This window comes from Ovis aries, chromosome 26 (assembly GCF_016772045.2).
Source record: "Ovis aries strain OAR_USU_Benz2616 breed Rambouillet chromosome 26, ARS-UI_Ramb_v3.0, whole genome shotgun sequence".
Lineage (NCBI taxonomy): Eukaryota > Metazoa > Chordata > Mammalia > Artiodactyla > Bovidae > Ovis > Ovis aries.
The window spans coordinates 25,710,708-25,724,583 of record NC_056079.1 but is presented as its reverse complement, the minus strand read 5'-3'; the positions used below and the strand labels follow the sequence as shown (position 1 = coordinate 25,724,583).

Here is a 13,876-nt window from a genome sequence, read left to right as displayed (position 1 = left end):
CCTTGACTATTTGTGCTTCTCTCATTTTTTAAAATGTTTCCATGTAATACTAATTAAAGTCTATTGAAGCAGCAAGAAAAGTTTGTATTTAATCATAAAGAAATACTATATACATGTGAAAGGAAATAAGAGTAGAATAATTTACAAGTGTCCTGTCAAAATAACCTATTCCCCATTAAGTCCTACCCCTCCCCACCCCCAGGTTTAAAAATGTTCTAATGCGTTTTAATTATAGAGGAAGGCATAGAGTTTCAGCTTTGTGGACCAAAACTTCAAATCTGCGTAGATCGTCAGAAACATTAAGCCATTGACATTATGATGGTTTGATCATTCACTAAGAAGTAGAAGAGTGATTTTACAGCAAAGACTTCCCTGATGGCTCAAATGGTAAAGAATCTGCCTGCAGTACAGGAGACCTGGGTTATAATTCTGGGCTGGGAAGCTCCCCAGAGAAGGAAATGACAACCCACTCCAGTATTCTTGCCTGGAGAATCCCATGAACAGAGGAGCCTGGCAGGCTTTAATCCACGGGGTCGCAAAGAGTCAGACGAGACTCAGGAGCTAACACTTTTTCATTTCACTGGGATTTAAAGCCCCAAAATATGCTGCACTGTGAAATAATCAGGAATGTATATGGCCTAGAGTGTCAAGATCTTTGGTTCTAAAACTAGCTTGGCTTCCTGACCAAAAAGAATCCTAGTCAATAAATCATTCGTTGCACTACAGGATCTGCGAACGCTAATGATTATTTTCTACTTTCATTTACAACAGGGGCAAAGAGCTTCTCAGCATTTCTGAAATACCTGAAGAACCATGGAAAAGGGCAAGCAAGGTCAATACAAGATAGCCTTTTAAAGAGAGTCGAGATAAGTTTAAACACGTAGATCCTCAGGGGAAAAAAGGCGGCTAGCATGTGACGTCTGAGGGTGGTTTCACACAGCCATGTAATATTTGATGAACTATTTCACTTAGAGAAAAGCTGGGCAGAGTTGAGATTTCCACACACACGTGTCACTGGACTAAACAGGGGTTTATGTACAAGACCCTGGGCTTCCATCTGCCGCTTCCCTTGGGGAACTGGTGATGCAAACTCTTCCAGCTTCTTTTCCTTCTTCACAAGTCCTTAGAATGTCTTTTACTAGCATCCCAATTCCCACTTTCCTATGTGAATGCTTCATAATAGACTTAAATAACCTCCTTTTCTTCAAAGACTAGCTGGGAATTCAGCAAATTCCTCACATTCATCTTCAAGTTGCTCTTTCAGAACAACTTTTAATTTCTATGTTGCAGTATCCTTAGCAAGGTTCTGTAACAATCCAAAACTACAAGAAAGAGCAGCCCCCTTCCCCCACACGCATGAAAAACAGGGGGCCTATTTCAAATTTCTGTGAGGAGGGTAGCCAAATTAAGCTGTTTGCCAAGCCCCAAAGTGCACACAGTTGCTGAGAAAAAGAGGAGGTTCCAGTCATCAAGGAAGGGCACAGGCAGCCCCCAACTCAGTGAGGTCAAATGGCTGCTTCCAAACTCAAGTCAAGAGTAAGCAGTTATCAACAGATTTAACAGATAAACACTAGATCAGACACATGATCTCATCTGGCAGCCCTGCACAGTTCCCAGCTGGGATCACAGTAAATGGGCCTCTTCAACCGCTCTGGGCAACAGGCTAAGAGAAATTCAGGGAGAAATTTTTAGACCTGATAAGAAACATATTGACAGGGTGCCTGGTGAAAGGGGAGCTGAGACAGGCCATCTGGATGCTTGTGCACGCAAAAGGTTTTGTTTAGTGGAAACAATTCACCGAACTCGCAAGCTGTACAAATATTAAGATCAAAAGTCCTGACTCACACAAGCTGTCAGCAAAACCTGTGATACAGGACGCAGAAACTGTCATCCAAACTTCTGCTTCTGTGTGGCCAGTACCTGTCTCAAGCTCCCCTGGTATCACTCGGTGCTCAACAGTTTGTACATCTTTTCATTGAGAAAATACATTCAGGTAATGGGTTCAGAGAGACATTACTTTACCAACAAAGGTCCATCTAGTCAAGGCTATGGTTTTTCCAGTAGTCATGTATGGATGTGAGAATTGGACTATAAAGCTGGACTATAAAAGAACGCTGAAAGTGAAAGTGAAGTCGCTCAGTCATGTCCGACTCTCTGCGACCCCATGGACTGTAGCCTACCAGGCTTCTCCGTCCATGGGATTTTCCAGGCAAGAATACTGGAGTGGGATGCCATTTCCATCTCCAGGAGATCTTCCTGACCCAGGGATTGAACCCGCGTCTCCCACATTGTAGGCAGACGCTTTACCGTCTGAGCCACCAGGGAAGTCTGAGCACCGAAGAATTGATGCTTTTGAACTATGGTGTTGGAGAAGCTTCTGAGTCCCTTGGACTGCAAGGAGATCCAGCCAGTCCATCCTAAAGGAAATCAGTCCTGAATATTCATTGGAAGGACTGATGCTGAAACTCCAATACTTTGGCCACCTGATGCAAAGAACTGACTCACTGGAAAAGACCCTGATGCTGGGAAAGACTGAAGGTGGGAGGAGATGGGGACCACAGAGGATGAAATGGTTCGATGGCATGACCGACTCAATGGACATTGAGTTTGAGTAAACTCTGGGAGTTGATGATGGACAGGGAGGCCTAGTGTGCTGCAGTCCCTGGGGTTGCAAAAGCAGTCCATGGGGTTGCAAAGAGTCGGACATGACTGAATGACTGAACTGAATGGAATGGGTTCACATAGAACATCTGCTTCCCAGGTGGTGCAGTTCTAAAGAATCTGTCTACAATGCAAGAGACTCAGGTTCAGTCCCTGGGTCGGGAAGATCCCCTGGAGCAGGAAACAGCAACGCATTCCAGTATTCTTGCCTGGGTAAATCCCATGGACAGAGAAGCTAATAGTCCATGGGGGTCACAACGAGTCAGATACCACTGAGTAAGCATGCAAGTATTTTTCCTTGATGTCCCTTTAACACTTTTGGAAGTATTATTCCTACTTCACAAGTGAGAAACCTAGTATAGGAATAATGAATAAATTATAAGCAAGTGTTTAAAAACTCAGTAGTTGGAGAGCTCAAGCTATTCAACTAAACTTAAGTTATGCACAAGGCCAGGATCACTGTGATGTAAATAACTGTTATGCTTACTTTAACACCAAGAATTTACGGAGATGAAGAAAACTAAGTTTTCCTGATTATATCAGTTTTTTTACACATGGGACACTACCAAGTACCTTTTCAACATGCTTTCTTACAAACTACCAAAGATTTTTCTAAAAATTCTTTTTACCACACAGTTGAATAAATGTCCTCAGTAACCAATAAATAATTTAATACTATATATCCTCAAGTCCTCTTCATTTTCTTCTTACTAAGATAACTGTTACATTTTCCCTCTTCAAAATCAAGCTGCTTTTTTCTCTTTAATCCAAGGTCTATTGAGACCTTCAGAAAACACCTTTTCTTCATGTGTGGCATATTGTATATGAGAGAATACAAAATACTAGTCTTATCTTATTAAACGAATCATCTAATGGTTGGCTCTTCCCTTCCTTTCTTTTATGAACAGGTAAAACAATTATAGGCTTCCCTGGTGGTTCAAACAGTAAAGAACCTGCCTGCAATGCAGGAGCCTGGCTTCGATCCCTGGGCCAGGAAGATCCCCTGGAGAAGGGAATGGCAGCCCACTCCAGTATTCTTGCCTAGGAAATCCCATGGCCAGAGGAGCCTGGTGGGCTCCAGCCCATGGTGTGTCAAGAGCCAGACATGACTGAGCAACTAACAATTTCACTTCTCCACTTTAAACTATTTAAGGGTAACACAGTTCCATTACTTTTAACTGACATCACAGAAATCTTACTAATCCCCATTAAAAGAAACAGTATCTTAAGTCATATGGGATTCCAAGAGAAATCAAATCTCCAACTGCAATGATCAACTCTACTACTGAAATTAGTCACAGTATGTATCAAAAAACCAATGACCACTTTACACTTCGTAGGATGGCTGTTGTTTAACAACAGAGAAATAAGTATTAGTGACAATAGTGAAAACTAGAATTCCCAGACATTGCCAGTGGAATATAAAATGGTACCACCAATATGAAAAAGTTTGGATGTCTCTCAAAAAGCTAAAAATATTAATATCATATGACTCAGCAATTCCACTTCTAGGTATATGCCCAAAGGAACTGAAAACTAAGGACCCACATATTTGTAACCCACTGTTCATTGAAACATTATTCTCAATGGCCAACAAGTGGGAACAGCACCAGTGTCCATCAACAGATGAACAGATAAATGTGGAATACACATCCAATGGAATACTATTCAGCCATAAAAAGGAACGATGTTCTGGTATCTGCTGCAACGTGGAATAATCATGAAAACATCATGCTAACTGAAAGAAGGCAGACACAAAAGGACAAGTATTTTAGTTAATAGGCCAGTTAAGAGATACAGAATAGATGACAGGTTACCAGGGGTGAGAGGAAGGGAGTAACAGGGAGGTATTGCTTAATGGTTACAAAGTTTGTGTTTGGGATGACGAAAAGATACAAATAGTGGGGCTAGCTGCACAACATGGTACATGTATTAAATGTAAACAAAAAAATCATTAAAAGTTCAAATTGGTATATATGTTTTATATACTTCAAAAATATACCAAAAATCATTGAGTTGTACCTCAAGAAAGCTACTTTAAAAAGAATCCAATAGACTTGAGGGTGCAGTGATAATTAGAGGTCACTTAGGTCAGTGAGTTTAGACTGGAGAGTAAAGCAAATTATTGTGACATCCCAAGCAAGGTTCAGCTGTGAAGGCAATTTGGAATGACGTTCATGGTTACACTGCATTACATTTCTCAAGTTCTAATAAATTCATAATGAAGCCTAGGCCAATGATAACTATTTAAAAAGAGGTGAGACGGGGTATCCAACAAGATGGCACACGTACTCAACAGGCCACATACAACTTTTTAAAGTACTCTAGATGAGTGAACCTCAAACACCAACCTAAGACAATGCTCGCCACGGAAATGGACATAGAACAGAAACCACTGGCAGGTCTGTGTATTTTCAGTGTTAACTTCCAATCCTTCTTGTTTATGAAACACAATTCTGGCTACACAGCAATGGCAGTATTAGGGTTTCCACAGGTGGCAGCAGTAGCCAGAGATGGTTTATTCCACCTCTGCTCAGGATCCTTACCTCCAGGCCAGTCTTGTTTCCTGTGTTTCTTCATATTTTTACTAAATTAAGACTGTTAACTGGCAACACGGCTGCACTTGATTTACATTCCAAAATTAAAAACAAATCTGAAAAAACCAACTAGACAGTTTGGATTATCAGCTCCCTCTTCCATTAGCATGGAAAATGGAGAAAGTTTCACACAGCAATTATAAATGTGAGTGGAGGTAAAGGACAGGTTAGATATTCTGCTGTCGGGTTAAAGAATGGATGGGGTTTCTAGTCATGTGGATTAATGAGATAACAGATAACCTGAAGGCAAGTCTGGGTTTCGGCTATTTTTTAGCCTAACTTGAGTGTTTTTACTATAAAACCAAAATATACTGTATTTACTTTAGAAGATTTGACTAACCCCCTGATAAAAGTTCAGTGTTACCACTTAATTCAGTCTGGGCATGTTTTTCCATACAATTATCAAACTAACTAAAGCATAGTCCAAAACTGGAAAAAAAAAATAAATGGATTTAAAAATCACTTCAAGTCATTTGGCGAAAAGACTTAGTACTCATAACTGAAACAGACAGTAACCAAGACAGACAAACAAGAAGAAGAGACGCTCTAAACATAGACAAGTGGTTCATAATACTGTGAACAACTCTACAAAGAGGGACTTACTGGAACGAGGCTTACATTTCTCAATCGTGGAAAACAAAACATTACAACACGGAACTCTTCCCCCAAAGGAATGCGAAGAAAAGATTTTAAGGGAAGCCTGAACGAATGACATAAGGAGAAAATTTTGTAACGGTTATGAGCACCGTATGTTTTTAATTCACCAATTAGAAAAGATGGTGGTGAAAAAGATCACACTAGGTTGGGTCACAGAGATGTGTCAGCTTCATGATTAAGTACGTTGTCCTCAACGGGCCCATGTTCTCTGTAAAGAGAAGAAAGAAACCCTGCTCCATGGTCCTGCACCAAACTTTACCGTGGGCATCTGTCCTGGACAATGAGACTAAATCATCTGTCATTCCCACTAGGAAAAATGAAGCCATGTTCCACGGACTAAGCAAACAGCAAGATGTTGTATGAAGTAGACAGAATTAAGACACCGAGGCTTCCTTCTAGTTGTAGCTGTAAACCTGCCCTTCCTGGCTGGGCCATCCATCCTTTCTGGTCTCAGCTCTCTGAACAGGACAGTTTCTAAGGTACCAAAACCTCTAATACAATACTTTTATAAAAGTTAAAAATATTGAGAAACAGATCAATCAGCACTTTAACAGATGCTCTAAATTCACAAGTCAACCTCTAAGCAGAAGCAAGCTCAGGTTTAAAACTCCACCAGTAAATATTCAAATACGGATGTGAGAGCTGGACCATAAAAAAGGCTCAGCGCGGAAGAATTGATGCTTTCAAACCGTGGTGCTGGAGAAGACTCTTGAGAGTCCCTTGGATGGCAAGGATATCGAACCAGTTGGAAGACACTGATGCTGGGAAAGACTGAAGGCAGGGGGAGACAGGGATGATAGAGGATGAGGTGGTTAGATGGCATCACCGACTCAATGGACATCATTTTGAATATACTCCAGGAGTTGGTGATGGACAGGAGGGCCTGGCATGCTGCAGTCCATGAGGTCACAAAGAGACGGACATGACTGGGCGACTGAACTGAACCCTCAGCATTAAGAAAAATGAAATGATGCTTGCTATCCTCTTACTAAGGCAAAGAAACAATTTGTGACTATGACCATTTAAACATCTAAAAAATAAACTCCTGTTAGGGGAAAAAAAAAAAAAAATCAACCCACTATAAAAACCTACTGTTTTTCAGAGAGTGAGTCAGTAACATGTTTCTACACAGAGGAGAGAGAAAGTAAGGAGAAGGAAAGCCCACTCTGTGAACAAGCTTCAGCTGCTGTTATTTCCTTTATAAGAACAATGGAAATAAAAACAACCTGGATAAAGAAGATGTGGTATGTCCACGCAATGGAATGCTACTCAGCTACAAAAAGAACGCAACAGTGCCATTTGCAGCAAGATGGATGGACCCAGAGATTATCATATTAAGTGAAGTAAGGCAGAAAGAGAAAGGAGAATACCATATGGCATCACTTATCTGTGGAATCTGAACTATAACACAAACGAACTTAACTACGAAACAGAATCAGACTCAGAGACTAGACTTGTGGTTGCCCAGGTGAGGGGAAAGGGGGAAGGAATGGATTGGGAATTCAGGATGAGCAGATGCAAAGTATTATATATAGACTGAATAAACAACAAAGACCTACTCTATAGCACAGGGAACTACAGTCACTACCTTGTGCTAAGCCATAATGGGGAAAAAAATGTATATGTATGTATAACAATCACTGTGCTATACAGCAGAAATAAGACAACACTGTAAATCAACTACATGTAAATAAAATTTTAAACTAAACAAAAAATTTTTAATTAAAAAAAAAATTAAAATTAGAAAAGAAAAAGAAAGATGTCACCAGGCTAGAATGAAAGGAAACACTGCCTAAATAGAAATCCATTTTAAGTTTAAAATTTGGTTATACTGAAAAGATTCTGATTGTATCTATATAATGTGAAATTCACAAAACCATTTTTCTATCAAATTTTTAGTTACACACTGTGCCTCAGCATGCACAACTGAAGGAAATAACTACATTTTGTTCTGTGGGAGAGGAACACAGGAAGCAGTTATTCTGACCAGGAGGTCCCTAGTCCAAATCCAAAAACTAAATTCTCTAGACTTCCGGGATTCCTCAGATGTGCCTGTACACTTTCACGAAAAACCAACAATAACTAGCAAACCGTTCTTCTGAGTGCACATGTTTTCCAAAGCTGAAAACCCTTTCAAGACTGTGTCACAACGACACCAATACGCCAAGTAAACAGTCTCCCTCGGAGGCCCTTTCCCTTGGGTCTCCAAGTCATGAGAAAGGGTCCCTCCTGCAGCCCCCCTCACCACAGGGTCCCTGGGCCTCCAGGCGCCGAGAAACAGCTGGGAGAACACCTTCAGGACCCACAGCCACAAGTTCACATAAGCCGACCCTCCAAGAAGTATTCCAACACTCCTGGCAGCTGTACTCACACCTCATTCATAGCCGCTTAAGTCAACTGTCTGGAGAGGGATGGAGCCAGGCTCTTCACTGAGACGCCTCACCTGGATCAGGCCTTGGCGCCCAGAACTAAATTCTGCTTCCTACCACCTTGTCCCGGGTTGATTCCCCTTAAATTGCTTTTGGTTTTTGTTTAAAAAAAACATACCAAAGGGAGGGAAAAAAATCTTACTAAATTAAAGCTGGTAAAAAGTCTTAAAAATATGGGAAACAAAATGCTTTCAAACCAAATACAGGTTATCTCTACTCAATTGTAGTTGCCTATCCTTTATTATCGGAGAAGGCAATGGCAACCCACTCTAGTACTCTTGCCTAGCAAATCCCATGGACGGAGGAGCCTGGTACGCTGCAGTCCATGGGGTCGCTAGGAGTTGGACATGACTGAGCAACTTCACTTTCATTTTTCACTTTCATGCACTGGAGAAGGAAATCCTTTATTATACACCACAATGCTGAATGTCTTCTGGGGAAGTAGTATATGCAAATTTTAAATCAATCAGAATAAAGACTACAACTTTTTTTTAAAGTCACATACCTTTTAAACAATACACTTTTAGGCAGCCCTGACTAGGGATGGAACTTGTGCCTGCTGCGTTGGGAACAGAGTCTGCACCACTGGACAGACAGGGAAGCCCTTAAAAGCCAAACAACTTAAAAGCCTCCTGTGTTAAGGAAAGCCAAGATCTTTCTCTATTCTTGACTTGGGCTTAGCCACTGAGGATATAATGGGGGCTGAAGTAAACTGCACACCACCATGGGATATGATTGGGCTGAATTAAAATAAAATCCCCAGCATCAGGTATCTTGAGCATTACAGTAAGGGCTAGAGACGAGCAAAGTGTTATTTAATAGTCTGCACATCTAACCACAATTTTAGGCAAAATCTCTTTATGCGGCTAACTAGAGTCGGTTCCTCTTAGATCAAGTAGTCATATCCCTTCCATTTGCTTTCCTGTCCAAAGAGGTTCTATTACTTTCCCTTTACCTCATAAGGAAACCCCCGAAGATGAACATCATTCGTACTTACATTCAAAGCATTCTTGGCAGCTTCTGCTTCTGAGCGACTGTCAAAACTGACAAAACCTACGGGCTAAGGAAAGAAAGAGAAATATGAAGAAAAAAATATCAGGGGATGTCTCTGTTTCTGGGTCAAAGATGACATCAAACCAAAGAGCTCAGATAAAGAAATGACCGCAGGCAATGGGCAGAAATCAGAAAGCCAGTCCAGAAGAATCATGACTCAGTGGCTTAGCCAAATTTCTAACATGGATCAAAGGGATGGTGAGGGTGGTTCTTCAAGGGACAGCTGGAGATTTAGAGAATCATTAAAAAAATTAAGTCTAGAAGGGGCTGGAAGGTGAGCAGCAGTGAACCAGGGAACAGAGGGAAACTTGGGTGGAGGGACTCTACTGTCCTACATCGAACTCACTGTACCTCAGCATCTTCATCGTTTAAAATGCAAAGAGAACCGAATCACCTTTTGGTACACTGTAAGTGCAAGGAATATAATGACACAGTGATAAAAGCCCTGTAGTCTCACTGCACGATCAAAATTATATAATGAACATTTTAATCTCAAATCCCAAGGGATGTTTTTAAAAAGTTCTGTGTTTAATTAGGTGTGTAAACCATACTGTTCCAACTCAAGAGAGGACTCCTAATTGCTTTGGACTCAGTATCTTTGAGTCCAGAAGGATAGTTGCAACACAGCCTATTCCTGATGAACCAGAGAATACTGTATTGAGACGAAAAGTGACCCAAAGTGAGATGCCGGTTGCTCAGGATTAAAAAAAAGCACAGCCAAAACATTTCAAGGCCCTTGAAGCCGCTATCAGGGTCACTGATTACTACCTCCATTCTGCACCTGTGCCTTTTATGCGCCATTCTAGACTTAAGACTCTGCATGTGGTTATTAAGGGTTTGAGACAGAGCCTGATTCTTTACCATCAACTTCTCATACTGACTGTGAATGAAAAGTCTGACTATTTAACTGTATTTTTAAAAAAAAATTGGCAGTAAAAGTGAATCTAGACAATAATTTCTTTTGAAGATACAGATCAATCCCAATATAACCATGCTGGAGGCATTATATTTGCCTTCCTTGAGGATAGTCTCAGACACTCTAGCTGGAGGCTTTGGAATTAGGAATCATTTTCCTCTGCTAATTCTTAACTGATCTCACCCTTAATTTTAGAGCAAAAAAATAAAAAAATAAATCTTAATGGAAATTTAAAAAAAAAGGATGTTGAGCCCTTGTGACATTCCTGAAGAAAGTCAATCAAAATTTATTCTATAAGTCATCACTTATGTGCAAGTTTGAAATGCTTACCTGCTTAGATGTGAGCTTTATAAGAGAACCCTCGTAGCCCTGAAAATAAAGAACCAGATTTAGACCACAAAAACAATACGCCAGGAAAAAAAGCAATTGTAATACCATCTTGCTCAAGTGACAATGAGTCCTTTATGACCACTGACCAACTCTTCCTACAAATGTCTGTTAACTATAAAACAAGTTTTATACACACACACAATGTATATGCCTAAGTATATATATATATGTGCTGTATGCTTAGTCATGTCCAATTCTTTGCAACCCCCTGGACTGTAACCTGAAAGGCTTCTCTGTCCATGGAATTTTCCAGGCAAGAGTATTGGAGTGGGTTTCCATTTCCGACTCCCGGGGATCTTCCCGACCCAAGGATAGCGCCCAAGTCTCCTGCACGGTCAGGTGGATCTTTACCACTGAGCCACCTGGGAAGCCCACACTTGGGCCTAAAAGAGATCAAGCCCTGAAACTCACTCTCTTACGTTTCTTTTCTATGTTCTTATGCAATTGGGAAACAGTTGGAAAACGGTATCTATGTCAACAGAAGGTCTTTTCCATTTTATACATAGGATAAAAGCCACTCCACTCCAGTATTCTTCCGTGGAAATTCCATGGGCAGAGGAGCCTGGCGGGCCACAGTCCATGGGGTGGCAAAGATGTGGACACAATTAAGAGACAGAAGAAAGGCAGTTAAGTAGAGTATGTGATGACTTGTTCACACTTATTCACTTGTTCACACTGAAAAATATATTTGCTGTAAAACAACAACAAAACACTGATAGTGTACTTAGTAGAACTTGTCAATGAAAATTTCAAAATTGCCTGGAAAAGTTAAACAGGCAGTAATGCTAAATTCTGTTATTTTGCTTATTTATTGCAGCCATCTGTTTTCATGCTGGTATTAGGATTGGGAGATGCAAAAATTCCCTGTTGGGTTTTACTCCAGCTCATCCTCAAGGAAGATGGAAACACTCCCTTTCACTCCCTTTCTGATCCCTCCTGGTTTCCCAGGATGAAGATAACAAACTCTGCTTATTTCTGCAAGTAATCAATGGCAGGTGGCTTGCACTGATAGATGACACAGGAGAAAAAAAAAAAAAAAAAAACACTACTTGACATGATTGACCACAGCACATATTGGTCCAGAGACAGATTTGCAGACGAGGGTCAGCCACCAGGGACTTTAATTAAAATAGGGCTGGTAGGAATGTACCAGGGTCCTGACTTTCGCGTTGGGGTTGCTGGGCAGCATGTTTCAATTGATTCACCCTCCTATCTTCCCAGCAGAGAACTATGTTACCAATTAGCTACTGTAAACATTTTACCTCAAAGGCCTTGAGCTCTTCTGGCCCAAGAGGTCATGATTCACACCCCTTCCTCTTCCTTTTTCAAGGTGCTCTCGCTCTCTGAAAAACGTGCAGATTTAAATACCCCGAAGGCCTCAGCGGCAGAGGACAAATGGATATTTCACTCAAGTAAAAGACCACTTGTAGGGATATACTGTCCTCTCAAGTCACAGAAATCAGAAGCAGCATCACATATTAGTTCAGAATAGGAATGGCAAAGTCAAACTGCTTGGGTTTGATCTTGGCCCTGCCATCTGTTATGTGTGTGAACTTGAGCAAAATGTATTCAACTCCTCCAAGTTTCATTTTCTTTCTTTGCGGAGGGTAGGGGTGGGGTGGAGGGTGGAGGGTGGGGGTGGGGGTGGGGTGTGGGGTGGGGATGAGGCTAACTCACTTTAAAGGACTGGGATGAGAATTAAGTGAGATAATTCCTAAGGGGCTTACTACTAGGTCTCTCCATATGCACACAGAAACACAGCTGTTGTGTTCATTAAGAGCAATGGTTAGCTTAAAAAGTCCCCATCCTACAAAACTGTAAAAACTGCAATTCTGCAGAAGAAATGGGAAATTCTGCCAAGTTGGCACTCTTCCCACAGCACCTTCTCTTTCTTCCCCACTTCCTCCAGCCAACCCCTCGGCTAACCTGTTTCCCTCTGTAACATCATCATTATCATTGCATTAAAAGGTGAGCTGTCTTATATACACTACCGTATGCTAAACAGATAACTAGCACGCAGCTCCTGTAAAGCATAGGGAGCTCTGTGATGACCCAGAGGGGTGTGATGGCAAGATGAGGTTCAAGAGGGAGGGGATATATGTATATATAATGTCGATTCTCGATGCTATACAGTAGAAACTAACAACGCTGTAAAGCAATTATACTCCAATTTAAAAAAAAAAAAAACAGCAGAAAAAAGGAGAGCTGTCAGAATGGCGTTATGTCCATTATCACCTGGTGTCTTTGGGGCACATAAACTAGACTATTTTATCTTTGTTGGTTTTCACTGGCCGCCCCCTCCACCCCCGTTCTTCTCTCCAACCCAGCTGTTTTCAGCTGTCACATTTACTCTCTCTCCCTAAGAAGCTAGAACCCGTCTTGCCTCTGTGGCTCGGATCCTGCTTCCATCAGAATGGATCTTTAACCAGCAATGAAGACGGCCCATCACTCAGTCCTAAGAGCGGCCCTGGCCAGACACTGCTGCTGACATGTCCTCAGCCGACGGGACTAGCTCAGACACAGGGCCTGAATCTGCCTTGACTTGCAGGATTGCTCCTTGAGAGCCAAGGCCTCCAGCCCACACTGTGCCCAATCCCAGCTGTCTCTGACCCTCTAAAGGCTACCTTTCAAGGTTTCTCTGTGCAGCACGGTTATTTCAGCCTTAGTTCAATTTCCTGTTAAATTTTCAATTAACATTAACGATCTCTAAAGTAAATTTATCTTGATAATCACAATGAACAGACAACTGTATTAAATATCTCACCAGGTGGCACAGTGGTAAGAACCCACTGGGCAACATAGGAGACATAAGGGATGCAGGTTCGGTCCCTGGGTTTGGAAGATCCCCTGAAGAAGGAAGGGCAACCCACTCTGGTATTCTTGCTGGAAAGTTCCATGGACGGAAGAGCCTGGCGGGCTACAGTCCATAGGGTGGCGAAGAGTTGGACACAACTGAGATACTGAGCATGCACAAAGCTCCAGGGAAGACGTCCCTCAACTCTTGCCAAGCTGTTCTTTAAAATTCTGTTCTACTGTTTCAGCAATGTTGGACATTTTGCCAAAGAAAAAATAATGGTTTTAGGTTCCTTGTCAAGTTCATAAAAGCTTATTTAACCTATTATGTCACCTAGGAATTGTATGAACAACAGTATTTCAGCTAATAAGGAACCTCC

At 41.4% G+C, this 13,876-nt stretch overlaps 1 protein-coding gene across 12 annotated transcripts in view; it reads right to left on the bottom strand.

Annotated features, from left to right (window-relative positions):
• The window catches only part of RBPMS (RNA binding protein, mRNA processing factor), a 204,679-nt gene that overhangs the window by 109,531 nt on the left and 81,272 nt on the right, over positions 1 to 13,876 (bottom strand). For all 12 annotated transcript variants that reach the window (XR_006058139.2, XR_009598671.1, XR_006058140.2 and 9 more), the window contains exons 3-4: positions 10,644 to 10,682; positions 9,342 to 9,404 (exon numbers count right to left, since the gene is read on the bottom strand). Coding sequence is in view for 6 of the 12 variants with exons in the window: in XM_060407185.1 (XP_060263168.1) it covers positions 9,342 to 9,404; positions 10,644 to 10,682 (102 nt within the window). In the remaining 6 variants the exon portion in view is untranslated. The remainder of the gene's footprint in view (positions 1 to 9,341; positions 9,405 to 10,643; positions 10,683 to 13,876) is intronic.